At 44.8% G+C, this 22,265-nt stretch overlaps 1 protein-coding gene across 1 annotated transcript; it reads left to right on the top strand.

Moving 5' to 3' along the window:
- Nucleotides 1–1,151: 1,151 nt before the first annotated feature.
- On the top strand, nt 1,152–19,050 carry CYBRD1 (cytochrome b reductase 1). The gene is made up of 5 exons (XM_083470418.1): nt 1,152–1,607; nt 9,609–9,817; nt 15,255–15,409; nt 15,510–18,492; nt 18,823–19,050. Exons 1-4 carry the CDS (start codon nt 1,421–1,423, stop codon nt 15,808–15,810), a joined length of 852 nt encoding a protein of 283 aa, XP_083326544.1. The 5' UTR covers nt 1,152–1,420; the 3' UTR covers nt 15,811–18,492; nt 18,823–19,050.
- The last annotated feature ends 3,215 nt before the right edge of the window (nt 19,051–22,265 follow it).

Below are 22,265 nucleotides of genomic sequence, written 5' to 3'. Positions count from 1 at the left end.
AGTTGCCCCCCCCATCAATAAAAAAATACTTAACTGAGATTCTGCCCCCCTCAACAAAAGCCTGTTGCCCCTAACAGAAATCCATGCTTCATCATGGTTTCTGTGTATAACTCATTTTATTTGGCTGCAACTTTTGACAGAATGAACATAACACAGTTTGTTGCATTATATTCTCAGTTAAAGGATCTTTCCGATGGTTTCATGGTATGGCCTGATTATGAGCCACCAAAACTCAGAAACACAACTTTTCGGTTGGTGGTTTCTGAAAGAGAGAGGATGGCGGCCGGGGAAGCCAATTCCATTTTATTCGTTTGCCTGGGGAACATGTGCCGCTCTCCCATAGCCTAAGGCATTTTGAGGAAACTTGTGGCTGAGGAAAACATTGAAAACAAGTGGGTGATAGGCAGCGGTGCTGTTTCTGACTGGAAGGTGGGACGCTGCCCAGATGCAAGGGCTTTAAGTTGTCTAAGAAATCATGTCATTCAGACGGGCCATAAAGCACCACAGGTTATACAAGTTGATTTCCTAACTTTTGATTATATGCTTTGTATGGATGAAAGGAATTTACGAGATCTGAAAAGAAAAAAGCAAGAGTTTTCAAAACTGCAAATCTCAGATTGAGCTGTTTGCGATTGAGCTATGATCCATAAAACCAGCTTATTATGGAAGATCTATGGGACTGATGAAGATTTGGAAACTGTTTTATCAACAGTGTCTTAGACGCTGTAAAGCAGTGGTTCCCAAACTTTTTTGGCCAAGTCCCACTTAAACATCTCTAAAATCCTGGTGCCCCCCCCCGTAACATATAATAATAATAATAATAATAATAATAATAATTATTATTATTATTATTCAAAGAGTGAACTCCTATTCATGTGGAAGCCTAAAAAAAATTCACTCTTAATAACTTATTCTCGAATCGCCCCCCCCCCTTAAAAAGCAAATTGCCTCCCCATGTGGGGCGTGTGCGTGCCCCAGGTTGGGAACCACGGCTTTGAAGCATTTTGGAGTGGGGGGGAAACGGGGCAAGTGTTTCTGAGAGCAAGTAATATTGAGCTGTTCTGTAAAATTATTCTCAGTTGATATTCAATTGTAATTAAAAAAAAAAAGAAAGAAAATAAAAGAAACACAACTTCTCCTAAATTGTTTCCACAAGTTTGACCACTGGGGTGTAGCGGATTGCCCGAGGGGGGCGGAGAAAAAGCCCCGGTGGGGGGACGACCGGCTTCCCCCTCCGCCATCCTCCCGGGAGGAATTCCGCTTCTCTCGCTTCCCCTCCAGGGGGAGGAAATCAGGAGGTCCCGCCTGCCTTGCCTGCCTGCCTGCCTGGAGCTGCCTCGGCGCAGCTCCGCCCCGTCTGTGGCGTTTGTTTGGGTCTATAAGAAGCCCGCGGTGCTGCGTAACGGCGTCGGGGGGGAAGATGGAGGGCTACTGGTGTTTTCTGGCGCTGCTGGCGTCGGCGCTGCTGCTGGGCTTCTGCTCCGTCGTCTTCGCCCTCGTCTGGGTTCTGCACTACCGCGAGGGGCTCGCCTGGGACGGGGGGGACGCCGAGTTCAACTGGCACCCGGTGCTCCTCATCACGGGCTTCGTCTTCGTGCAAGGGATCGGTGCGTAAAAGCGCGCAAGCGGCGCGGTGCCCGCAGGCAGAGCTTTGCGCGCCTCTTGGAGAGGCATCGAGGGGATGGGAAAGCGGGGGGAGAAAAGGGGCTCGAATCTGCGTGGGGGGGGGGTCGAGAAAGCGGGAGGGGGTGCTTCTCTAAACTTATTTGGAAAGTGTTTCTTTGAATATGTGGTGGGGGGGAATTGTGTACCCTTGAAAACGTTGGCAGCGTTGAGATAAAGTCAACAGTGTAAAAGAAGTTTGGACGGATGTAAGAATGGAATACTGAATGGTTTAGTTTATGTATACGCAGGGATTTATTATACCCTAAAGGAACCACGGAAAGAGAAGAAGGGAAGTCGCTGATATTTTAAGGAGGTCTAAATGAGCATTCTAAGTTGTAAAACAGAAAATTTAATAAAAATTATACATGGAGAAAGGGGGCTGCTTGCATCTCAGCAACAGGGCAGCTGCCCCAAACTTCTGCGGCTGCTTAGAAAGCATTGAAAGTTGTTTAGGTGTGTAGCGACAGCAGCTAGGGTTCTTTTTTGGGCAAGGAAGAACTTCCCAGGAAAGAAGAATGGATAAGTCAGATGGCTATGGCTACGCAGAACTGGTGAAATTAACAGCAAAATCAAGAGCGATGACAAATTGCAACAACAGCAATAATGTTTTTTGTTTTTTGTACTCCACCCATCTGACTAGGTTGCCCCAGCCACTCTGGGCGGCTTCCAACAGAGATCACCTCTAACGATGAGTGTTTTATGGAAGAATGGATGCCCTTTTTTTGGACTATTAGGTGTATGATGAACTCGTGAGCAGGATTTGAGCTATGAACAACACAAGGGATTCGATTATAGAGGTTATAATTTAATAAACAGAAGAAGGTAAAGTTCAGCAGAAAGGGTGAATCGAAAACTCCGTGGAGGACGGGGTGGGAAATTGACAAAAATAAGAGAAAAGACGAACTTGCGTTTTCAGTGAATGTGTTGAAAATGGGGGGGGGGGGAGAGGAGAAAAAGAAAGTGAGTGTGCACTTGCTAAGACTGCGTGGCGACTTGGGAGTAAACCAATGAAGAAGAAGTTCCATTGAACTGAATGGGGATTGCTGAGTTTTCTTGGAGCTACAGAAGGCTATGTTTTATAACACTTCAGTTTTGCTGCGTTCAGTTGGCCAGGATTGCAGCCTCAATTTCTTAAGCAAAATTAAGATCACAGCTGCCACTACTTCTGCTTTTTCTGCAACAAGTTGAAGCTCTTGAAAGCCGGCTCTGTTGCACGCAGCCAGAATTGTTAACACACAGATCAGTCCCAGAGTGCAGGGCTCTTTAAGTATTCCATGTTGCTGAATTCTTGACTCCCCCCCGGGGGGGGGGGGATAAGGGAGAATGCAGAACGCATTCATTGTCCAGAGAACTCTGCAGTGCAAAACATACTTGACTTATTTCTGAGTAAATGTGATCCAGCAGTGTGCTCCAAAAATGCTACAAAAATGCATTCTTCTGAGGCGTAGTCCACTTATTTAATTACACAATCAGTTTCTTATACAACATGCAGCACAGAAGAAGAAGCAGCCTTCTAGCCCCCACTCCCTCCCATGACTGCATTTTTTGTGGCAGGGTCACAACCACATCTGGATTCCGTCAAGCCAGGAAGGCTTAACATTATCTGTGCTTCCTGTTTACCGATGTTTGACTCACTTGATGTGAACTGAAAACTGGAATGTTTGAGCCTCCTTATTTTTCTTTTCATTTGGGGATTGATTTGTTTTTGCTTAAGTTGTTTCATCGTGTTGTAAATTTGGGGGGGGGGGGATTTTATCCACCATGACTGAGCTGGATGGTGCATGAGCAAGAAAAATAATGTCATGAACCTTTAAGGTGGGAAACTGGTACATGTATACCCAGAGACTTAATCTGAGTAGATTTATCTTAAGATTTTAGCCCAAGGCTGTAGATGATAATAGCTGCCTTAGGAGCATTGTGCAGTTGGTAGAAAATTAACACACTCGAGCCTTGACCAGCGCATTCCGCAATCCAGCACGCTTGCAAGGATTGCAGTGGAAGGCCATCTGTGGCTACTAGCCATGATTATTATGTTCTCAGTAACAGTTGGAGGCAGTAATACAATTCAAGAAGGACACTGACAAACTGGAACGTGTCCAGAGGAGGGCAACCAAAATGGTCAAAGGCCTGGAAACGATGCCTTATGAGGAACGGCTAAGGGAGCTGGGCATGTTTAGCCTGGAGAAGAGGAGGTTAAGGGGTGATATGATAGCCATGTTCAAATATATAAAAGGATGTCACATAGAGGAGGGAGAAAGGTTGTTTTCTGCTGCTCCAGAGAAGCGGACACGGAGCAATGGATCCAAACTAGAAGAAAGAAGATTCCACCTAAACATTAGGAAGAACTTCCTGACAGTAAGAGCTGTTTGACAGTGGAATTTGCTGCCAAGGAGTGTGGTGGAGTCTCCTACTTTGGAGGTCTTTAAGCAGAGGCTTGACAACCATATGTCAGGAGTGCTCTGATGGTGTTTCCTGCTTGGCAGGGGGTTGGACTCGATGGCCCTTGTGGTCTCTTCCAACTCTATGATTCTATGATTCTACTTGACAGTAGCCGTTGCTGAAGACCACAGGAGGGGAGGTTACTCTTGGGGATGTATCCTGCTTGCAGTTGTATCCTGGTTGGCCACTGTGAGAGCAGGATACTGGTCTAGATGGGCAGCCATTGGCCTGATCCAACAGGCTCTTCTTAAGTATTTAAGTTTTTTTTATCTCTCCTGCCCTTGCCCAGCCAAAATTTGTGGCCAAAAACAGGCTGTCCTCATGCAGCCCACTATCAGTAACACTGCATGTCTACTCAAGAAGACGTATCAGGCTCAACAGGGCTTACTCCCAAATAACTGGATAAGATTACAACCTTGAACGAATGTTTTGCATCCATATTGTCTTATTTCTCCATGCTTCTGTTTTGACTAAGGCTGCAGTCCTACAAAGTTTTATACAGTTACCTTGGAATATGCTCCATTGAAAACACTGAGACTTTTGAATAGACGTGAACAGTGGTACCTCGGTTTCCGAGCGCCTCGGAAGCCGAACGCAGAGCCGTCTTTCCCATGGGGCTTAGTGGTGCGTCGCGCCAGGGCGCCGGCCAGCAAGTGGGGGAGCTGCGCGGCTTTGCCGGTGGCCTCCCCTTTTCCTGCATGCCCGCCATAATGATGGCGGGCGCGGAACCTCCCTCCCAAGCCTCTGCAGGGATCACTCTCCTTCCGAGGAGGCTTGGGAGGGAAGCTGCGCTCTCCTCCCAAGGGGGCTTGGGAGGGGCGCAACTTCACTCCCAAGCCTCTGCGGGGATTGCTCTCCCACAGCGGCATGGGGGAGAGTTGTGGAGGGCCCCCGGATGGTTGGCAGTGTGCTGCTACGGCCACCCCAACACTATCCGTGGTAATTTGGGGGCGCTGGGTGGATATTTGCACCCCAGCGCCGCATCTGCTAAAGATGGCCCTAGCCAAACGTTTTGGTTTCCGAATGCCGAAAACCAGGAAGTAAATGCTTCCGTTTTCAAACGCACCTCGGAAGTTGAATGGCTTCAACTGCGTCCCCCCCATTTTCTCCATTTACTTTGCAGACCACCCTTTGCGCCTGGGATGTCGAACGTTTCAGAAGTCGAATGGTCTTCTGGAGTGGATTACGTTCGATAACCGAGATACCACTGTATATAGTATTGCACTGTAGGTGAAGTTAAAGTGCTGGGTTGGTTCTGCGTAATTCTCAAAGCAATTAGTTTTAATAGCATCCGGTAATAAGAGGCACTAAAGCTGGAGAATAAAGACAATATTACAATTCGACTTTAAAAACAACGGTATTTATTATGATAGAAAATTGGAAAAAGAAGACATCTACAGTTCAGTCCGGTACAGAAGTCCCACTGAGTTATATGAGTCTGGTTGATTGTTTATTTAATTTCTATACCACATAATATATTAAAAATATTTTAAGCGATGTACAGAGAACTGAAGCAACATCAAACAACTTAAACAAAATATTACAAAAGTACACAGTTACATATAAAAATGTTGCGTATATGTATATCAATTCATTTTCCTTCTGACATTTTCCAGTATAGAATTACAGCCTTAAGCTTAAAACTGTATGTTATGCTGCAGCATGTCAGTATACTAAGGCAAAGGACCCCTAGACAGTTAAGTCCAGTCAAAGGTGACTATTGGGTTGCGGCGCTCATCTTACTTTCAGGCCGAGGGAGCCGGCGTTCGTCCACAGACAGCTTTCCGGGTCATGTGGCCAGCAGGACTAAACCGCTTCTGGCGCAGTGGAACACCGTGACAGAAACCAGAGCGCATGGAAACGCTGTTTATCTTCCCGCCGCAGCAGTACCTATTTATCTACTTGCACTTTGATGTGCTTTTGAGCTGCTAGGTTGGCAGGAGTTGGGACAGAGCAACGGGAGCTCACCCCGTTGCGGGGATTCAAACCGCCGACCTTCTGATTGGCAAGCCCAAGAGGCTCAGTGGTTTAGACCATAGTGCCACCCGTATCCCTGCGTCCCTATGTCAGTATACTATTTAGAATGGGGTGGGGGAACTTGTGGTTCTCTAGAGCTTGTTAGACTAGAGTTCCCATCAGCTGTAGCCAACATGGTCATTGGTGAGAGATGATGTGATTTGTAATCCAGCAACATTTGGAAAGCCAAGATTTTCCCACCCCCCCCCCCATTGATGCTGAGAGGGTAATGGCAAGTAAGATTAGGAGCAGAGATGATATTAAGAAGTACAATAATCTTATTCATGGTTAGTTCTTTTTTCTCAACTGCGTTTTATTATGGTCCCCCACTTTTTAAGGGAGCAACACCTGGCTTCCTAATGTTGATTTAAAATTTCTTACTTGGGTACCCATTGCTGCATGGTAAAGGTAAAGGGACCCCTGACCATTAGGCCCAGTCACGGACGACTCTGGGGTTGCGGCGCTCATCTCACTTTATTGGCTGAGGGAGCCAGCGTACAGCTTCTGGGTCGTGGCCAGCATGACTAAGCCACTTCTGGCGAACCAGAGCAGTGCACAGAAACGCCGTTTACCTTCCTGCCGGAGCAGTACCTATTTATCTACTTGCACTTTGACGTGCTTTCTAACTGCTAGGTTGGCAGGAGCAGGGACCGAGCAACGGGAGCTCACCCCGTTGTGGGGATTCAAACCGCCGACCTTCTGATCGGCAAGTCCTAGGCTCTGTGGTTTAACCCACAGTGCCACCCGTGTCCCTATAAAATGGTGTTGAGGTGCAGAGGGGAGTTTGGTAAGCAAACTGACAAGATGCGACATAAAGAAGGTATAACTTGGGTATGAGAGGACAGGGTGACGGAAGCGGAGTAAATACTTAACGTAAAGGGAGAGAACTCCTCACAGCCTGACAAGACTAAGAATGCCTATCAAGAATGCGGGAAGACAAAGGGAGTATTGAGTTATAGAAAAGCAGAAGGGTATGTGGAAAATGAAAGAACTTAACTATGTGCATTCTTTGGCAACAGTCTGTTTTCAGTTCAGCCAGCTTGCCGCAGTTAGGTGACATTATTCTTCAGCTTTAGCAATTGCATTCACCTGAATTACCTGTCGCGTTAGACGCACAGTAATGCAGAACAGCTCACACAACGTAGCTTTTTACGAACACATATAAAATATTATACGTGTGCTCGTAAAATTGCAGCGTGCAAATCCATTTGTGTGGTTTGTAAGTGGATGTGCCAGGAACAAAAGAATGTGATCTGTCACAGGACTAGGTTTTTATTAGCATTTGAGGCTCTTATTAGAGGAAGCCAAAATGCTTCTAAGAAGGGGGGGGGGGAGCTACGTGGACAGAATTGTGTGCAGCCTTCTTCCTGCCCCAAAATAAAATTATGATACACTTTTTAAGCATCTCTGTGCCTGCTTGCCAAAGGCTTATTAAACCCCATTGGACTCAACAGGACTTGTTGGCATACAAACATTCCTACGAGAAGCTGCATGTAAGCACTTAATAGCTGAATTTTTTTTGTTCTTCTGTGTTTAAACTGGCGCTCTTCCCCTCAACCTGTTGAAAACAAGGCTACCATATTTCCAGTCTGAATGTGCTTTTCTTCAGCTCCTTGGAGGGGTGGAAGAAAAAGCTGTGAAATTGCAGAAAGGTTGTGTACAGTTAACTTGAAAAGACGACGTCTTCAAATGTCAATATTGTGCTTCCTATAGCATAGGGAAATATACATTGGTTCCAGTTCCAGGACATTCCATTTAGGAACAGAGTTTTCTTTATGACTTATATAGTGGATGTGTAGACCTTGGCATGCGCTGTACATAAATTAGAATGTTTTATAAGGCTATAGAGCCTTAAAGGTGATGTTGTTCATAGCAAGCAACTGCTGTTTTCACCCCTTCTTCCTGAACTGGCTTTTTCCTGGCCAGGTGACTGGAGAAGAGTGGGGAAAATGGATTGGGTTTAGTCTTTCTACACTGACATGCCACTTCAGGAACTCTCAGTTGCCTCCGCCTCCAAGGAACTATAGATAATAAAGTTGTACGAAGGTTAGGTTTCTTTGTGTCTTTACCACACTGCTAGCCAATTGCTAGTTTGACAACCCACACTACACATTTAAATCATATTCTCCCCCAAAATGCCAGGAACTGTAGTTTCCCCCTCACAGAGCTATTTCCAACACCTTTAACAAACGACAGTATCCAGAATTATGTGGGGAACACATGTGCATTGAGTAGCTCAGTCAGTCAGTAGAGCATGAAAAACTGAATCTCAGAGTTGAGAGTTTGAGCCCTTATATTGGGCAAACGATTCCTGCATTGAAGGGAGTTTGACTAGAGAATCCTTGTGATCCCTTCCAATTCTACAATTCTTTGATTCTCAGATGTTGCTGGATGCCCAGCTTCCTTCAGCCTCGGCCAGTGTGGCCCAATGATCAGGGAATTCCCCGTTTCTGGAGTTAAAAGAGTTAGTGGCATCATGGAAGGAATGGGCCAAAGTTAAGTGATGTCTCAGCTTGGCAGGTTCCATTGCTGCATAACATGGCTTATTTAGCAGGAAGCATCACAGGAATTTCATAGTCAAAATAAAAAAGTTCCTTCCAGTAGCACCTTAAAGACCAACTAAGTTAGTTCTTGGTATGAGCTTTCGTAAGGCCAAACCTTACGCCAAAGAATAAACGGACATAAATCTGACATCAAGAATCACAAAACAGAGAAACCAGTAGGAGAACACTTCAATCTCCCAGGACATTCTATACAAGATCTCAAAGTAGCTGTTTTACTACAAAGGAATTTCAGAAATAGACTGGAAAGAGAAGCTGCTGAATTGCAACTCATTACCAAACTTAAAACCATGGAGAGACCTGGTCTGAACAAAGATATTGGATTCTTAGCTCAATATACATGACTAAGCCATTTTTCACCTTCTCACCCCTTGCCTTTTCCTGTAGGACCTATTGCAGTCGTTAAGAGTCGTCAACAGGCTCATCTCAGCTATCTGCCAATCACCCATTCCCACCACCCTTCTGAGTAATGCCCCTCCCCACCTTCTCACTATATAGAAGGATCTGGCAACTTCTGTTTCAGTGTATCTGAAACAGAAGTTGCCAGATTTGCACACGAAAGCTCATACCAAGAACTAAGTTGGTCTTTAAGTTGCCAGATTTGCACACGAAAGCTCATACCAAGAACTAAGTTGGTCTTTAAGGTGCTACTGGAAGGAACTTTTTTATTTTGACTATGGCAGACCAACACGGCTACCTACCTGTAACAGGATTTTCATAGTGTGCCACGTGAAAATCTGGTACTCCTCTTGAGCAAGTTTTGGCTTTCGAAGAGGGAGCGACTTCTTGAGCCAGGCGTCCTTAGCTAAATCCTCAAAAGCTGATGTGTACAATTTGAATAACACGAGAACGGCCTTTAACATTCTGGGGAGGGAAAATAGTTTTCTAAAAAATTCTGAGCTCTTCCCTTTCTTTCTCCACCTCTAGCAATCATCGTGTACCGGTTACCGTGGACCTGGAAATGCAGCAAATTCCTGATGAAATTAATCCATGCTGGGTTAAATACCATCGCTCTGGTGCTTGCAGTTATTGCTCTGGTGGCTGTTTGGGATTTCCACAATGCCAAGAGTATTCCCAACATGTACAGTCTGCACAGCTGGATCGGACTGACTGCTGTCATTTGTTATGCTCTGCAGGTTAGACACCGTTTATAAACGGCACTTAAAGAGGTGGAATAAGTTGTTCTGTCTTATCTTTATTAACAGTATGTTTGCATAGCCGAACGGCCTATGTTTGAATTGCTTTAATTGGGCACTTTGTATTTACCACAGAAATGCAACAGTTTGTAGGCAGGTAAGCCAAACTCCGTGTGTTCATTGTGAGCAGAATAGATTATGTAAAAATGTGCAAGTTTTCTTTACTCAGGCTAGAGTCTCAGTATACAAATTCATTCAGTTCAAGCAGTTTTTTAAAAGATGCTTTCCCCCTGGTAATCAAGCAACACCTGGGCTGGGGGTGGGAGGGAAGAAAGAAAGAAAGAAATAGTTTGCCAGCATCTTGGAATTGACACCACAGGATGCCATTGAATAGGAAAAACAAGATTAAAAAATCTATCCATTTCACTCTTTTCATGGGAGGGGGGCATCAAAATGATTTCCAAGTACTAAGCCACCATGCTAAAGAGGATACAGCTTTCTGTATGCAGGGTAGAAATAGATTTTATGCAAAGTCATTGTGTGGGTTCCTGTTCAAACGTTTCGATTCCTTTGCCTTTCAAAAGTAAAAATCTGCCCTGGGTTCTAAAAGTTTCCCCTTCCTCCACTTCATAATGGATGGCACTAGGTGTATTTCATATAAGACCGTACCTGAGGTGGTTTAGAATGTGAAATATACTCGGAGTCGAGAGTGTATTTCATGCTCTTTATTCAGCTCATAGTGGTGAGGAGGAATCGAAGTTCTCCCAGAATGTCTGCTTTATATACATTATTTACACAATGGGCCCCACGTGATTGGCTAATTCCGGGATTCTCCTGTAGGCCAATCAGGTCGTGGATTCACTTCCACCTGGAGCTGGATTGGGTGGCTCCTGTGGACCAGTCAGACTGCTGCATTCTGGGTCCTATTGTTCTAGGACCAATCAGACTGCTGCATTCTGGATCCTATTGTTCTAGAACCAATCAGACTGCTGCATTCTGGATCCTATTGTTCTAGAACCAATCAGACTGCTGCATTTTGGATCCTATTCAACTCAGTACATAACAGAATGGTTCTTTAAAATGGTAGACGAAGGAAGAGAAATGTTTGATTCAGTGTGAAGCTCTGCAGCAGGAACAGGGAGCCTGTGGCTCTCTAGTCAGTGTTGGGCTACAGATTCCTTCAGCCTTGGCCAGCATTTTCAGGGATAATAGGAGATGCCCTTCCGATGCCCTGCCGATCTACCAGAGGACCCCCACCCTTATTCTAAAGCTCCCATATAATAGAAATTCTTCAGGAACACTTGAAAGGTGAGAAGGGAAACCCAACGGTAGGAGCTTAAAAAGCCGTGGGGGCCTGGACACAAGATAGCCACTGAGATTTAGAAGTAAGCCTCAAATATTGATGGGGCCTGAATCAATTCCGGCTATTGGGATTTCTGGTAAAGTTGCCTGACGCCGCTGTTCACAAAAGAGAAGAGCTCACCAGCTCTGCGTTTCCTCATCCTTTGGAACTCTCTTCTTAGAGAATCAAGACTGGCTCCTTTTACTTCCACCTGCAAGTGAAGACTGTTTTATTCCTGCAGGGTATTGGGAACTGGCTGCTTTTAAAGAAAGGGCTTTTAAGAGTGCTGTGCTGTTTTTATCCGTATTTTAAGGGGTTTGTTTTTATATCCGTTTAACTTTGCTATATTTTACATGCTTTCTAAGCATCAGCTTTTATATGTGTTGTTAGCTTTCTGTGTTTTATTCATGTTTGCTTTAATTATTGTGAGCCGCCTTGAGTCCTGGTTCTGGGAGAAAGGCGGGATATAAATAAAATAATAATAATAATAATTTATTATTTATTCCCCGCCCCACTCTTGGCGCTGGACCTCAGTGTCCGGGCAGAAAGATGGAGGTGGAGACGCTCCTTCAGGTATACTGGACCGAGGCTGTTTAGGGCTTTAAATCTCAGCACCAACACTTTGAATTGTGCTTGGAAACGTACTGGGAGCCAGTGTAGGTCTTTCAAGACCGGGGTAATATGGTCTCGGCGGCCGCTCCCAGTCACCAGTCTGCTTGCCGCATTCTGGATTAGTTGTAGTTTCCGGCTCACCTTCAAAGGTAGCCCCACATAGAGCGCATTGCAGTAGTCCAAGCGAGAGATAACTAGAGCATGCACCACTCTGGCGAGACAGTCTACAGGCAGGTAGGGTCTCAGCCTAATTCACAGAGTGAATGCAACACAGCGAGTAGCACCGTTTGTGTGTGTTTTTCCCCCCACGTTGTTCGCCAGAGCACCTGTGTGGTGGGACCTACTTTGAGGATGAAAGCGCTCGCTCTTTGTGCCCACTCAAAACTGGTCTGTCAGCTCCATGGATGAGTGCCCAGCTTGCTTGTGTTGCGGCCGGCTCTTTGGTTTGGAGGTGCACACAAGGAATGCGCCGGCTTGGATTTTAGCTGACGAGGGCTTCGTTTATTTGCTTAGGGAGACGTTTCAAGATAGCTGGGACGAGCGAAGTAACCCATCGACAAATAACATGTTCAACTGCCCTCATTTCATGCTTGCTAAACAACATATCAGAATAATAAGCAACAGAGCAGTTGGTTCTTAGGCAGACAATCCTTATTTAAAAACCATTTTTAAGATTAAATAAATATGTTCTTGTTTTCTTTAATATCTTGAAATGACCTCATCTTCTCTGTTGTGTAAGATGATGAGCGTTTAAACTGAACGTGTAGCATTTTCAGAAATATGCAACCTTAGCTCCATACATGATGGCGATATTTTGCCAACAAGTTAAGAACTCTGGTCTTAAACGATATAGTTTTAATGAGCTTAAGCATTACTGTCACCTTTCTTTAATCACTATTTAGATAAGCTGAATCTGTTTCTGGGTATGGTCACTGTTTGGTCTAGAGGTTTTCAGTGCCTTCCACTTAAAAGTACAGCAAAGAAAACTACATTAAATATTTCTTCCCTATCCTTTACATCAGATGTCAAGGAAATAAACAACTACCTGACTTTTAGAAGACATCTGAAGGCAGCCCTGTTTAGGGAAGTTTTTAATGTTTGATGTTTTAACGTGTTTTTAATATTCTGCTGGGAGCCGCCCAGAGTGGCTGGGGAAACCCAGCCAGGTGGGTGGAGTATAAATAATAAATAGTAATTATAATTAATACCCCTATTTTTGCCTGCCCATTTGTGGAGCAGCATCCTTGTTGAGATACAGCAGGTCTCCGCTATTAGCAATTTCCAGAAACAACTTAAATGTTTGTGGGGTTTTTAAAAAAACACACGCTTTTTTGGCCGGGTTGGGAATTGGGTCTCTTTCTTGCTTGGATGATGGTTTGTATTATGTTTAAATCTACTTTTAGGTGTGTGTGTTTCTATTGCATGATTGTAAATATTGTCAAAATATATATGAAAGGCGATTCATAAACCATAATAGTAATAATAAATCCCTTTAATATACCGTATTTTTCGCCCCATAGTGCGCACCGGCCCATAGGGTGCACCTAGTTTTGGTGGGGGGAATAAAGAAAAAAAATTATTTCCCCCGACCCCAGAACAGGCTGCTCTCTGCAAGCCGTGGGAGCCCGGCGGAAACTCCCGCGGGCTCCCAAGGCTTGCGGACAGCTTCCTGAAGCCTGGAGAGGGAGAGGGGTCGGTGCGCACCGACCCCTCTCGCTCTCCAGGCTTCAGCGAGAGCCTGCATTCGCCCCTTAGGACGCACACACATTTCCCCTTCATTTTTGGAGGGGAAAAAGTGCGTCCTATAGGGCGAAAAATACGGTAATTATGGGGAACATTATATTTCCATTACAGCTTCCAAAACATATTACAGTAGTTGTTGGGCTTAGAACATTTTTATCACATGTGATGAAACAGCCTGGAGGTTTTAAAAAATCAAGTTATAGGAAGCATAGACCTTAGCTTGCTGCTCTGCTTCTGTCCTCCTTCCTTGTAGTGTTTATAGGCAGACTAGGGAGCAGGTGAATTCCATCAGACGTAGGACCGGGAGCGGCCAGCTCACTGCCGAAAATTATTGTCCCTCTTTTGCACTGTTCATCTTGCTTTGCTTGTTCATTAAAAAGAAAGACTTGGAAATGAGTCACAGTCACACTCACTCCTAATTTGATATTTTACCCTTCTGTCTGGTTCTCGTTTGCTTTTCTGCTCTACAAGGCAAGAGGGCATAACTGCTTTGCATTGCTTGGACTTCTGGCTCCACATTTTAACAGCATCCTCCTCTTGGCTTCTGTCTGTATTGCATGTGTGTTTGACAGTTTATGCATCTCAGTAGGCTCTGGCCCACGGAAATTTATGCCGCAATTAATTGGATATTCTTTAAAGCGCCGCAGGACTCCTTGGCTGAGTTAGCATGGAAGGCTAAGCCAAACCGGGACTTATCTTGAACATGTGAGTGGGTGCGCTCCCAGAGAATATATCATGGCTGCTTCAATCCTTTTCCTTAATTCTTTTTTTAAAGTTTTCAGTTTTAGAATTACTGTATTGGTCCAAATATAAGCCTCACCCAAATATAAGCTGCACCTTTAAAATTAAGGGGGGGAGAGAGAAAGACAATGCCCTAATACAGGGGTCAGCAAACTTTTTCAGCAGGGGGCCGGTCCACTGTCCCTCAGACCTGGGGGGGTGGACTGTTTTTTGGGGGGCGGGGGAATGAATGAATTCCTATCCCCAACAAATAACCCAGAGATGCATTTTAAATAAAAGGACACATTCTACTCATGGAAAAACATGCTGATTCCTGGACCGTCCGGGGGCCGGATTGAGAAGGCTATTGGGCCAGATCCGGCCCCCGGGCCTTAGTTTGCCTACCCATGCCCTAATATAAGCCACTTGCTTAAAATTCCTCAGGCACTGACACCCGTTCTGTTTTACCGTATGTCTGTTTCAGCAGTGATATCGTAAAAGCCCATTTTCGTAAGGTCGGAAATTTAAGCCACACTTTCAACTTTTCAGTCAGAATTTGGAGAAAAAAAGTGAGGCATAAGTGAGGTACATCATTTCCCATTCTTGTACAGTAGTTATTTTAGTCCTTGTGTTTGTGTTTAAACAACATATACAGTGGTGCCTCGCAAGACGAAAAGAATCCGTTCTGTGATTCTCTTCGTCTAGCGGTTTTTTCGTCTTGCGAAGCAAGCCCATTGATGGATTAGCGGATTAGCGCTATTAGCGGCTTTTAGCAGCTTTTAGCGGCTTATCTGCTGATCGGATCAGCTGATAAGCGGCTTAGCGGCTTAGAAAAAGGGGGGGGAACCAGCAGGAACTCGCAAGACATTGTCGTCTTGCGAAGCAAGCCCATAGGAGATTCGTTTTGCGAAGCACCTCCAAAACGGAAAACTCTTTCGTCTAGCGAGTTTTCCGTCTTGCGAGGCATTCGTCTTGCGGGGCACCACTGTACCAGTAAAATAACTTGCTCTTTCTGTGTAGCTTGTTCTAGGTGTTGCTGTCTTCCTGCTTCCCTTTGCTCCCGGTTCTCTTCGGGCAACCCTGATGCCAATTCATGCTTATTTTGGCCTTCTAATCTTCGGAACGGTGATTGCGACAGCCCTCATGGGATTCACAGAAAAACTTATTTTTGTTTTGTAAGTATTTTTTATTTACGCCGTCGTAAATAAAAAAAGTTCTTGGTGTTTTTCTTGTTTGGTCTCAAGCGCTGCTCTTATAACAGCTTTCTTTTTCCAGAACGATCCGTGGATATAAATATAAAGATTCTCCCCCAGAGGCCATCTTTGTCAACGTTCTTGGTGTTCTGATCTTGGTCTTTGGTGCTGTTGTTTTGTGGATGGCAACAAGGCCCCACTGGAAGCGCCCGCAGGAGCCGGATTTGAAAATCTCTCACCGAAACGGAGGAACGCTTGACAAAGAGGGATCGACTATGACGGACTGCAGCAACGCGGAGAAGTCTGACGTGGAGTTCAACAGCGAGGCAGCCAGAAAACGCAACCTGAAACTGGACGAAGCTGGTCAGAGGTCAACCATGTGAAGATGTTGGGAGCTACAGCCGTACATCTCTCAATACCAAAAGGGCTATTTTTCTCCTTCGCCTCTTTAGCTGTGCAACAACACAATATATATTGCTTGCTTAGTGCTACGGGGATATTCACTGATGACGAGGCAGCAAGGACTTTGATTCTAGAAGAACTCGTGTTTATCGGTCAGTTGTTCTGAATGTAACTTTTCATCGACATGGGGCTGGAATGAAGCATGTCAGTTTTCCGCTGGTACAAGGCCTGTTGTCTTGGCAAATCTCTTTGAGGAGCAGCTTGCCAGTGTGGTCCTCCATTCCTTCCCATATTTTGGGGGTGAGCAGATCCTAAAACCATCGCCATGACAATTTTATCACTAAAACCAATAAAACGTTAGGGTGTTTGTAACGGAAGGGTCTCTAGAAAAATGGCTATAAACCAGTTAGGAGAAAAATAGCACAGGTATTGAAAGAGAGGAAATGTTTTGCGGGGCAGACATTGCATAAAGATTTGCCAAAATGATTACAATCTTCCTGTGAGTGTTGCTCATATCAGCCCTTAAAGTCTCAGAGGTGCAATCAGAGTTCTGTTTGTGCCATTCCAGGTTATCTTACACAACTGGCGTGGCAACATCTAACTCCTCCATCCCTTGATTTCACACAAGCTTTGGTGTTTAGGTTTTTTTTTTTACATTGCACACTTCATCTCATGTGAAACCACATAATTGGCACCCTAACAGTATTGGAGGGCACAGTCCATCAAGCCACGGCTACCAAGAGCGTTTCTGCACAACAGTGTGAAATTGATATAGGCTGCTCAGCCACCGTGTTTGGATTAAAATGGTCCCTTGACTCCAGTGGGACAAAAATCCAATATAAGTGGAAGGATGTTTCCTTAAGAGGTTGGTGGATTGCATCCTAAAGCAGTCCTCTTCAAAACACTTTGGAATATTGACTTCTTAAAGGCACTGGTAGAAATGTTCAGTAACTGTAAGAAGAATGATGGCATGCTTTGCACACTTTTCGCTATAAGAAAACTTTATGCAAAAGCATTTTACCTTTAGTTTACAGCCTGCACTTTGTAACTTTACAAAAAAAACAAAGCCCTCGCCACGGTCACATTATTACAGTCAATATTCTAATTCTCCAAAATAAATTCATTTGGCACAGCGCACAGACGAGTAACTACTTCCCGTTTATATGCCAAATAGCAATCTGACGATGCAGTACCCTCATTCAGCTAAACAAACCATAATGCTATTTATTTAAAGAGCTGGCTGCTATTTATAGTTGCGTCATTTGTTAAAGGGTCTTCTTTATAAGAGCTGCAGTTTCGAAGAGATCCAGGGCGGGAAGGAGGTTACAAAGAAAACGCCTTGGAATTGAAACCGGAACCTTTATCGTGGACACATTAGGGAATGTTACATAATTTTGTAAAATGTAAGGAAGCCAGCTTGACTCTAGGTAATGCTAAGCAGTATATTCAGCAGTTATTTTTAAGATCTTGGGCTAGCTTCAATGCTGAGATTTTCCCAAAAGGAGTAGTGATTCTGGAATGATTTCTTAGGGCATTGGGATATAACCGGAAATCTATGGAAGCTTGTTGACTGTTGTACATATATGTTGTAAATTGTCAGTATAGTCATACCTCGGGTTAAAGACGCTTTGGGTTAAATCTTTTCAGGTTGCGTCCCATGGCAACCCGGAAGTAACGGAATGGGTTACTTCCGGGTTTTGCTGCTCGTGCATGCACAGACGCTCAAAATGACGTCATGTGCATGCGCAGAAGCGGCGAATCGCAACCCGCAGGCGCAGGTTGCCTTCTGCTCCGATTGCGAACGGGGCTCCGGAACAGATCCTGTTCGCAACCAGAGGCACCACTGTATCTGCTGATGTGATTTTACAGAAAACTGCATCCGGACCGTCAGGGCCAAATCTGCTGTTTGTGTCTCTTCGTTATAAAAATTCTCTGGTATTGTTTATGGCTCAAAACTGAAACATGCTGGTTTTCACTGTGTAAAGAAAAGGCTTTTATACTTTGTACTACCCTGTTCTACTGAATTCTAATGAAAATCAGCACTTGTCTGTGAATGAACAGAGCTGACCGGAAGCTAAGCTGGATACGTGCACGCCCATCTTCTGACCAGGCCTGCTGGGGGAAAGAGTGAACAACCTCTGTGAATGGCCTGTTCTAGAAGCCCTTCTGCAGCCCTTGTTAGCAATGCAATGGGAAGCGAGCCTGAGAGAAGTCTTAGCATACATAAACAATCCCTTTGCCCCGCATGGCATGTGACAGTGGTTGGGTGTCACGTGATAGAGGGTGTGGCCATATTCTTTCTCACACTCTCATTTCCTTTGGTTTTATATGTAAGCCCAGGACATCCATCATGATGAGCTTCCATATCATCAACTTTTGAAAAGCGAACTTCCTGAACAGATCAGTCTGTTAATGTTCGGTGTGGTGTTCGTGGCCAACCTAATACCATCTCATGCCTGTTCAGAAAGCTGTGCAGTAGTTTGGTAAGCTCTGGCCCTGGCAGTGTCAAAAAATGTTGAAAGTTGTATTATGCTAGCCCTTGTTATTTTGAAAAACATATATGGCTGCAATATTGTTCTTTATTATATCGATGGCTGCCTTATTTCATAAAATCAGTAGCTGAAGGTATGCTTCTCTTTAAGTATATTTAAGAAGATACAGTGGTGCCTCGCAAGACGAAAAGAATCCGTTCTGTGATTCTCTTCGTCTAGCGGTTTTTTCGTCTTGCGAAGCAAGCCCATTGACGGATTAGCGCTATTAGCGGCTTTTAGCGGCTTATCTGCTGATCGGATCAGCTGATAAGCGGCTTAGCGGCTTAGAAAAAGGGGGGGGAGGGAAAAAAACCAGGAGGAACTCGCAAGACATTGTCGTCTTGTGAAGCAAGCCCATAGGGAAATTCGTTTTGCGAAGCACCTCCAAAACGGAAAACTCTTTCGTCTAGCGAGTTTTCCGTCTTGCGAGGCATTCGTCTTGCGGGGCACCACTGTACATAGAGTATTGTAAATAAGAATAAGCAGCGTATATTGGTAATGATAACTCGGCTCTTTATAGAAGGAAATGGAAATATTTTGTAATTTCCTAATTACCAAAGATGTTGCGTTTTTTTAAAAAAATCCATTTGAATATATTCCATTTGCAGAGCTTATTTTGCAGAGCAAAAGGGGGGCAAATGTTTTGTTACGTTTCTTTTTTTATATTGCAATAAAAGTTATGAAGTCTTACGTTCAGTGTATTATGTAGTCCCATTATGTTGGGGGTATGGATCGCCAAGCTTTTAAATATAGCATGCAAGTAACATGGATTTGTGTGATGGGAAAAGTAACTGGGGCTTTTATTTTATTTTTTTATTAGCTACAGTTGGTCTTGGCACCTACTGTGACCAGTTGCTGCTAACACTATGGTCAGTTAACAGCAGTTCAAACAGTGGTTTGAAGCTGGTTTGTTCAAAACAGTTAGCGGTAACCACAGGCAAACTGTGGTAGACTAAAACTGAAATGAAAAGTTTCTAAATAATTCTCCATGCTGCTTGGGGGGGGGGGTGGCGTGAGGTTCATCTTTCCTACATGTTTATTTCCAAAGATTTCTCTTGAAAATCTCCTGCAACAGGCGTGCTTGTTTGTCCCGTTCCGCTAGTGGAATAAGGCAACAGGCACCTATTTCAAAACCAGTCCACATCCAGAAATAGATTTCCATAGGTGGATCAACACTCCAACCAGCACAGTGATTGGTGGGCTGTGAAAAAGCAAACATGTGGTCCCACGGAGGACCTTACGGTCTTCAGACAAAAACATCTTGGAGGCCCCAGGCCACAGGGAGGTTAGGCTGGCCTCAACCAGAGCCAGGGCTTTTTCGGCTGTGGCCCCGACTTGGTGGAACGCTCTGTCACAAGAGACTAGGGCCCTGCGGGACTTGACATCTTTCCGCAGGGCCTGCAAGACAGAGCTGTTCCACAAGGCCTTTGGTCAGGGCACAGCCTGACTCCCTCCTTTGGTAATCCTCACAGAACTCTAGCCCAATGGTTGCCATTAATTAGATTTGAACTGATTTTACAATGAATTGATTTTAGAATGCTGTATTATTTTACTGTTGTTAGCCACTCTGAGCCCGGCTTCGGCTGGGGAGGGCAGGATATAAATAACATTTTTTTATTACCGTATTTGTCACCCTATAGGAGGCACCGGGCCATAGGACGCACCTAGTTTTTTGGGGGGGGGGGAATAAAGGAGAAAAAAATTATTCCCCCCCCCCCAGCCGCGGCTGCAGCGCACCCCGCGCTCCGGGCAGCAGGCTGCTATCCACAGCCTAGGGAGCCCTGCAGGAACTCCCGTGGGCTCCCCAGGCTTGCTGATAGCTTCCTGAAGCCTGGAGAGCGAGAGGGGTCGGTGCACACCGACCCCTCTCGCTCTCCAAGCTTCAGCGAAAGCCTGTATTCGCCCCATAGGATGCACACAGATTTCCCCTTCATTTTTGGAGGGGGAAAAGTGCGTCCTATGGGGCGAAAAATACGGTATTACTATTATCTAGGCTTGGGAGCCCTAAGTGCTTATTGCCAATTGGTGACTGCTCTTGGCTCTAATGCCACAGGGAAGCAGGGCAAGAGAGAAGGAGTGCTGGATTCAGTCAGACACACAGCCCAAAGCGATGCCCATACTGCTGCATTTGAAATTCGAAATACTTTATTAGTCACTTTTACAACTTGCATACAGTGAGATTACACAAGCACCCCCCGCTCAGCTCTCTTAGTCTTAATTCCCCTCATTTATTGACACAAACCCACCAAACCCGAAAGTCAGTTGCCCTGTTGTTATCTTTTCATTCAGCAGCCTAACAGCCCACACATAGAATCTGTTCTTTACCCTACTGGTGGGACTAATCATGCTTCTATATCTTCTGCCCGAGCGCAGGAGATCAAGAAAGTGCCGGCCAGGGTGTGAATCATCCCTGAGAATTTCCCTCACTCTCCTGAGGCAACGTTCTTCCGCTATGTCATCCAGTGGATTCACGGGACAGCCCATAATATCTTGTGCTGTATTCACCACCCTCTGTAGGCACTTCTATCAGTTGATGTCAAACCAGCGTACCACACCGTGATGCAGTATGAAAGGACACTTTCTATTGTGGACCGGTAGAAGGAGATCAACAAATGTTAATCGACATCGTTCTTTCGCAATACTCTGAGGAGATGGAGGTTTTTTTGGGGTTTTTTCCAGGTTCTTGGGAGATGACAAGGGGAAGCTTGCTTTGATATCCCTCAGAGCTACCTCTGCAGAAATGACTGGCAGAATCCGAGACCAGGGAAAAGAGACGGCGGAAGAAGATTGGAAGAAATTTAAGAACTATCTTAAGAAATATTGTAAAATTAATGAGTCTTAGAATGATGTGGTTTTAAAATTTAATGGAGTACAGCTGTAAAGATTAAGTCAAAAGAAAAGAAAGGATGACAATTAGATAAAATTAAGGGTGAGGATTTGCTAAACTAAATTTTTGAAATGGGAATGCAGAAAGGGGAGGTATGAGGAGGTCGGTGAAATAAGTTTTAAGAAAATAAGGTTTGAAATTATACTTGTTTTTTGTGTTTGTGTGTATTGTTATGTCTGTTATAATTTGTAAAACCCTAATAAATATTTATATATATATAAAAAAGAGCTACCTCTGCACCAAGTACATAAGCACTCAAGCAAATGGATGTAAGGACTGCAAACGTTCAATCCTGATTGAATAGCTCAGCTTTCATATTCCTTCAGGACACAAAATGTCCGAAGGCAGAGTTTGAACTAAGAGAACTTTCTGTACCTGTCTCCCTCCCTGAGATTGCTTGGGCTGGAGAGGCATGTGAATGCCTGCACTCTTGACCCATAGAGAGCCCCAGTAAATAGCAGCGGGTAAACTATGGCTCAATTACCGTATTTCTCACTCTAGAAGACACACCAGACCATAAGACGCACCTAGTTTTTGGAGGAGGAAAACAAGAAAAAATATATTCTGAATCCCAGAAGCCAGAACAGCAAGAGGGATCGCTGCGCAGCTATCCCTCTTGCTGTTCTGGCTTAGCCACGCGAAGCCTCTTCAGGGCAGCGGGATGAAGGCTCCCTGGGCCTGGAAGAGGCTGCGCGGGGCTAAGGCAGAAGCCAGGACAGCGAGAGGGAGTGCTGCGCAGTGATCCCTCTTGCTGTTCTGGCTTCTGGGATAGCTGCGCAGCCTGCATTCGCTCCATAAGACGCACACACATTTCCCCTTTTTAGGAGGGAAAAGGTGCGTCTTCTAGAGCAAAAAATAGGGTATGTAAGATGTTCATTGCATGCCTTTAGGGTCCGCCAGCAGGTAAGACAGGGTAGATAGAGGTTGTGGATATCTAGAGGCACACAGGTGCTTCAAAATTCCCTTAGGTATTTATTTACAGTACATATGACACATCTGTACAAATACCAGGATAATT

This window comes from Podarcis liolepis (genome assembly GCF_965112155.1).
Source record: "Podarcis liolepis genome assembly, chromosome: 1".
NCBI classification, from domain to species: domain Eukaryota; kingdom Metazoa; phylum Chordata; class Lepidosauria; order Squamata; family Lacertidae; genus Podarcis; species Podarcis liolepis.
The sequence above is the reverse complement of the archived record's forward strand: the minus strand, read 5'-3'. Positions and strand labels throughout refer to the sequence as shown.

What these genes read in the sequence shown, in the direction of transcription:
- CYBRD1 (XM_083470418.1), top strand. Translation starts at nt 1,421, where the DNA reads ATGGAGGGCTACTGGTGTTTTCTGGCGCTGCTGGCGTCGGCGCTGCTG. An exon ending in CGTCTTCGTGCAAGGGATCG is followed by an intron (nt 1,608 to 9,608) that starts GTGCGTAAAAGC and finishes CTCCACCTCTAG; the next exon opens with CAATCATCGTGTACCGGTTA. An exon ending in TCATTTGTTATGCTCTGCAG is followed by an intron (nt 9,818 to 15,254) that starts GTTAGACACCGT and finishes CTTTCTGTGTAG; the next exon opens with CTTGTTCTAGGTGTTGCTGT.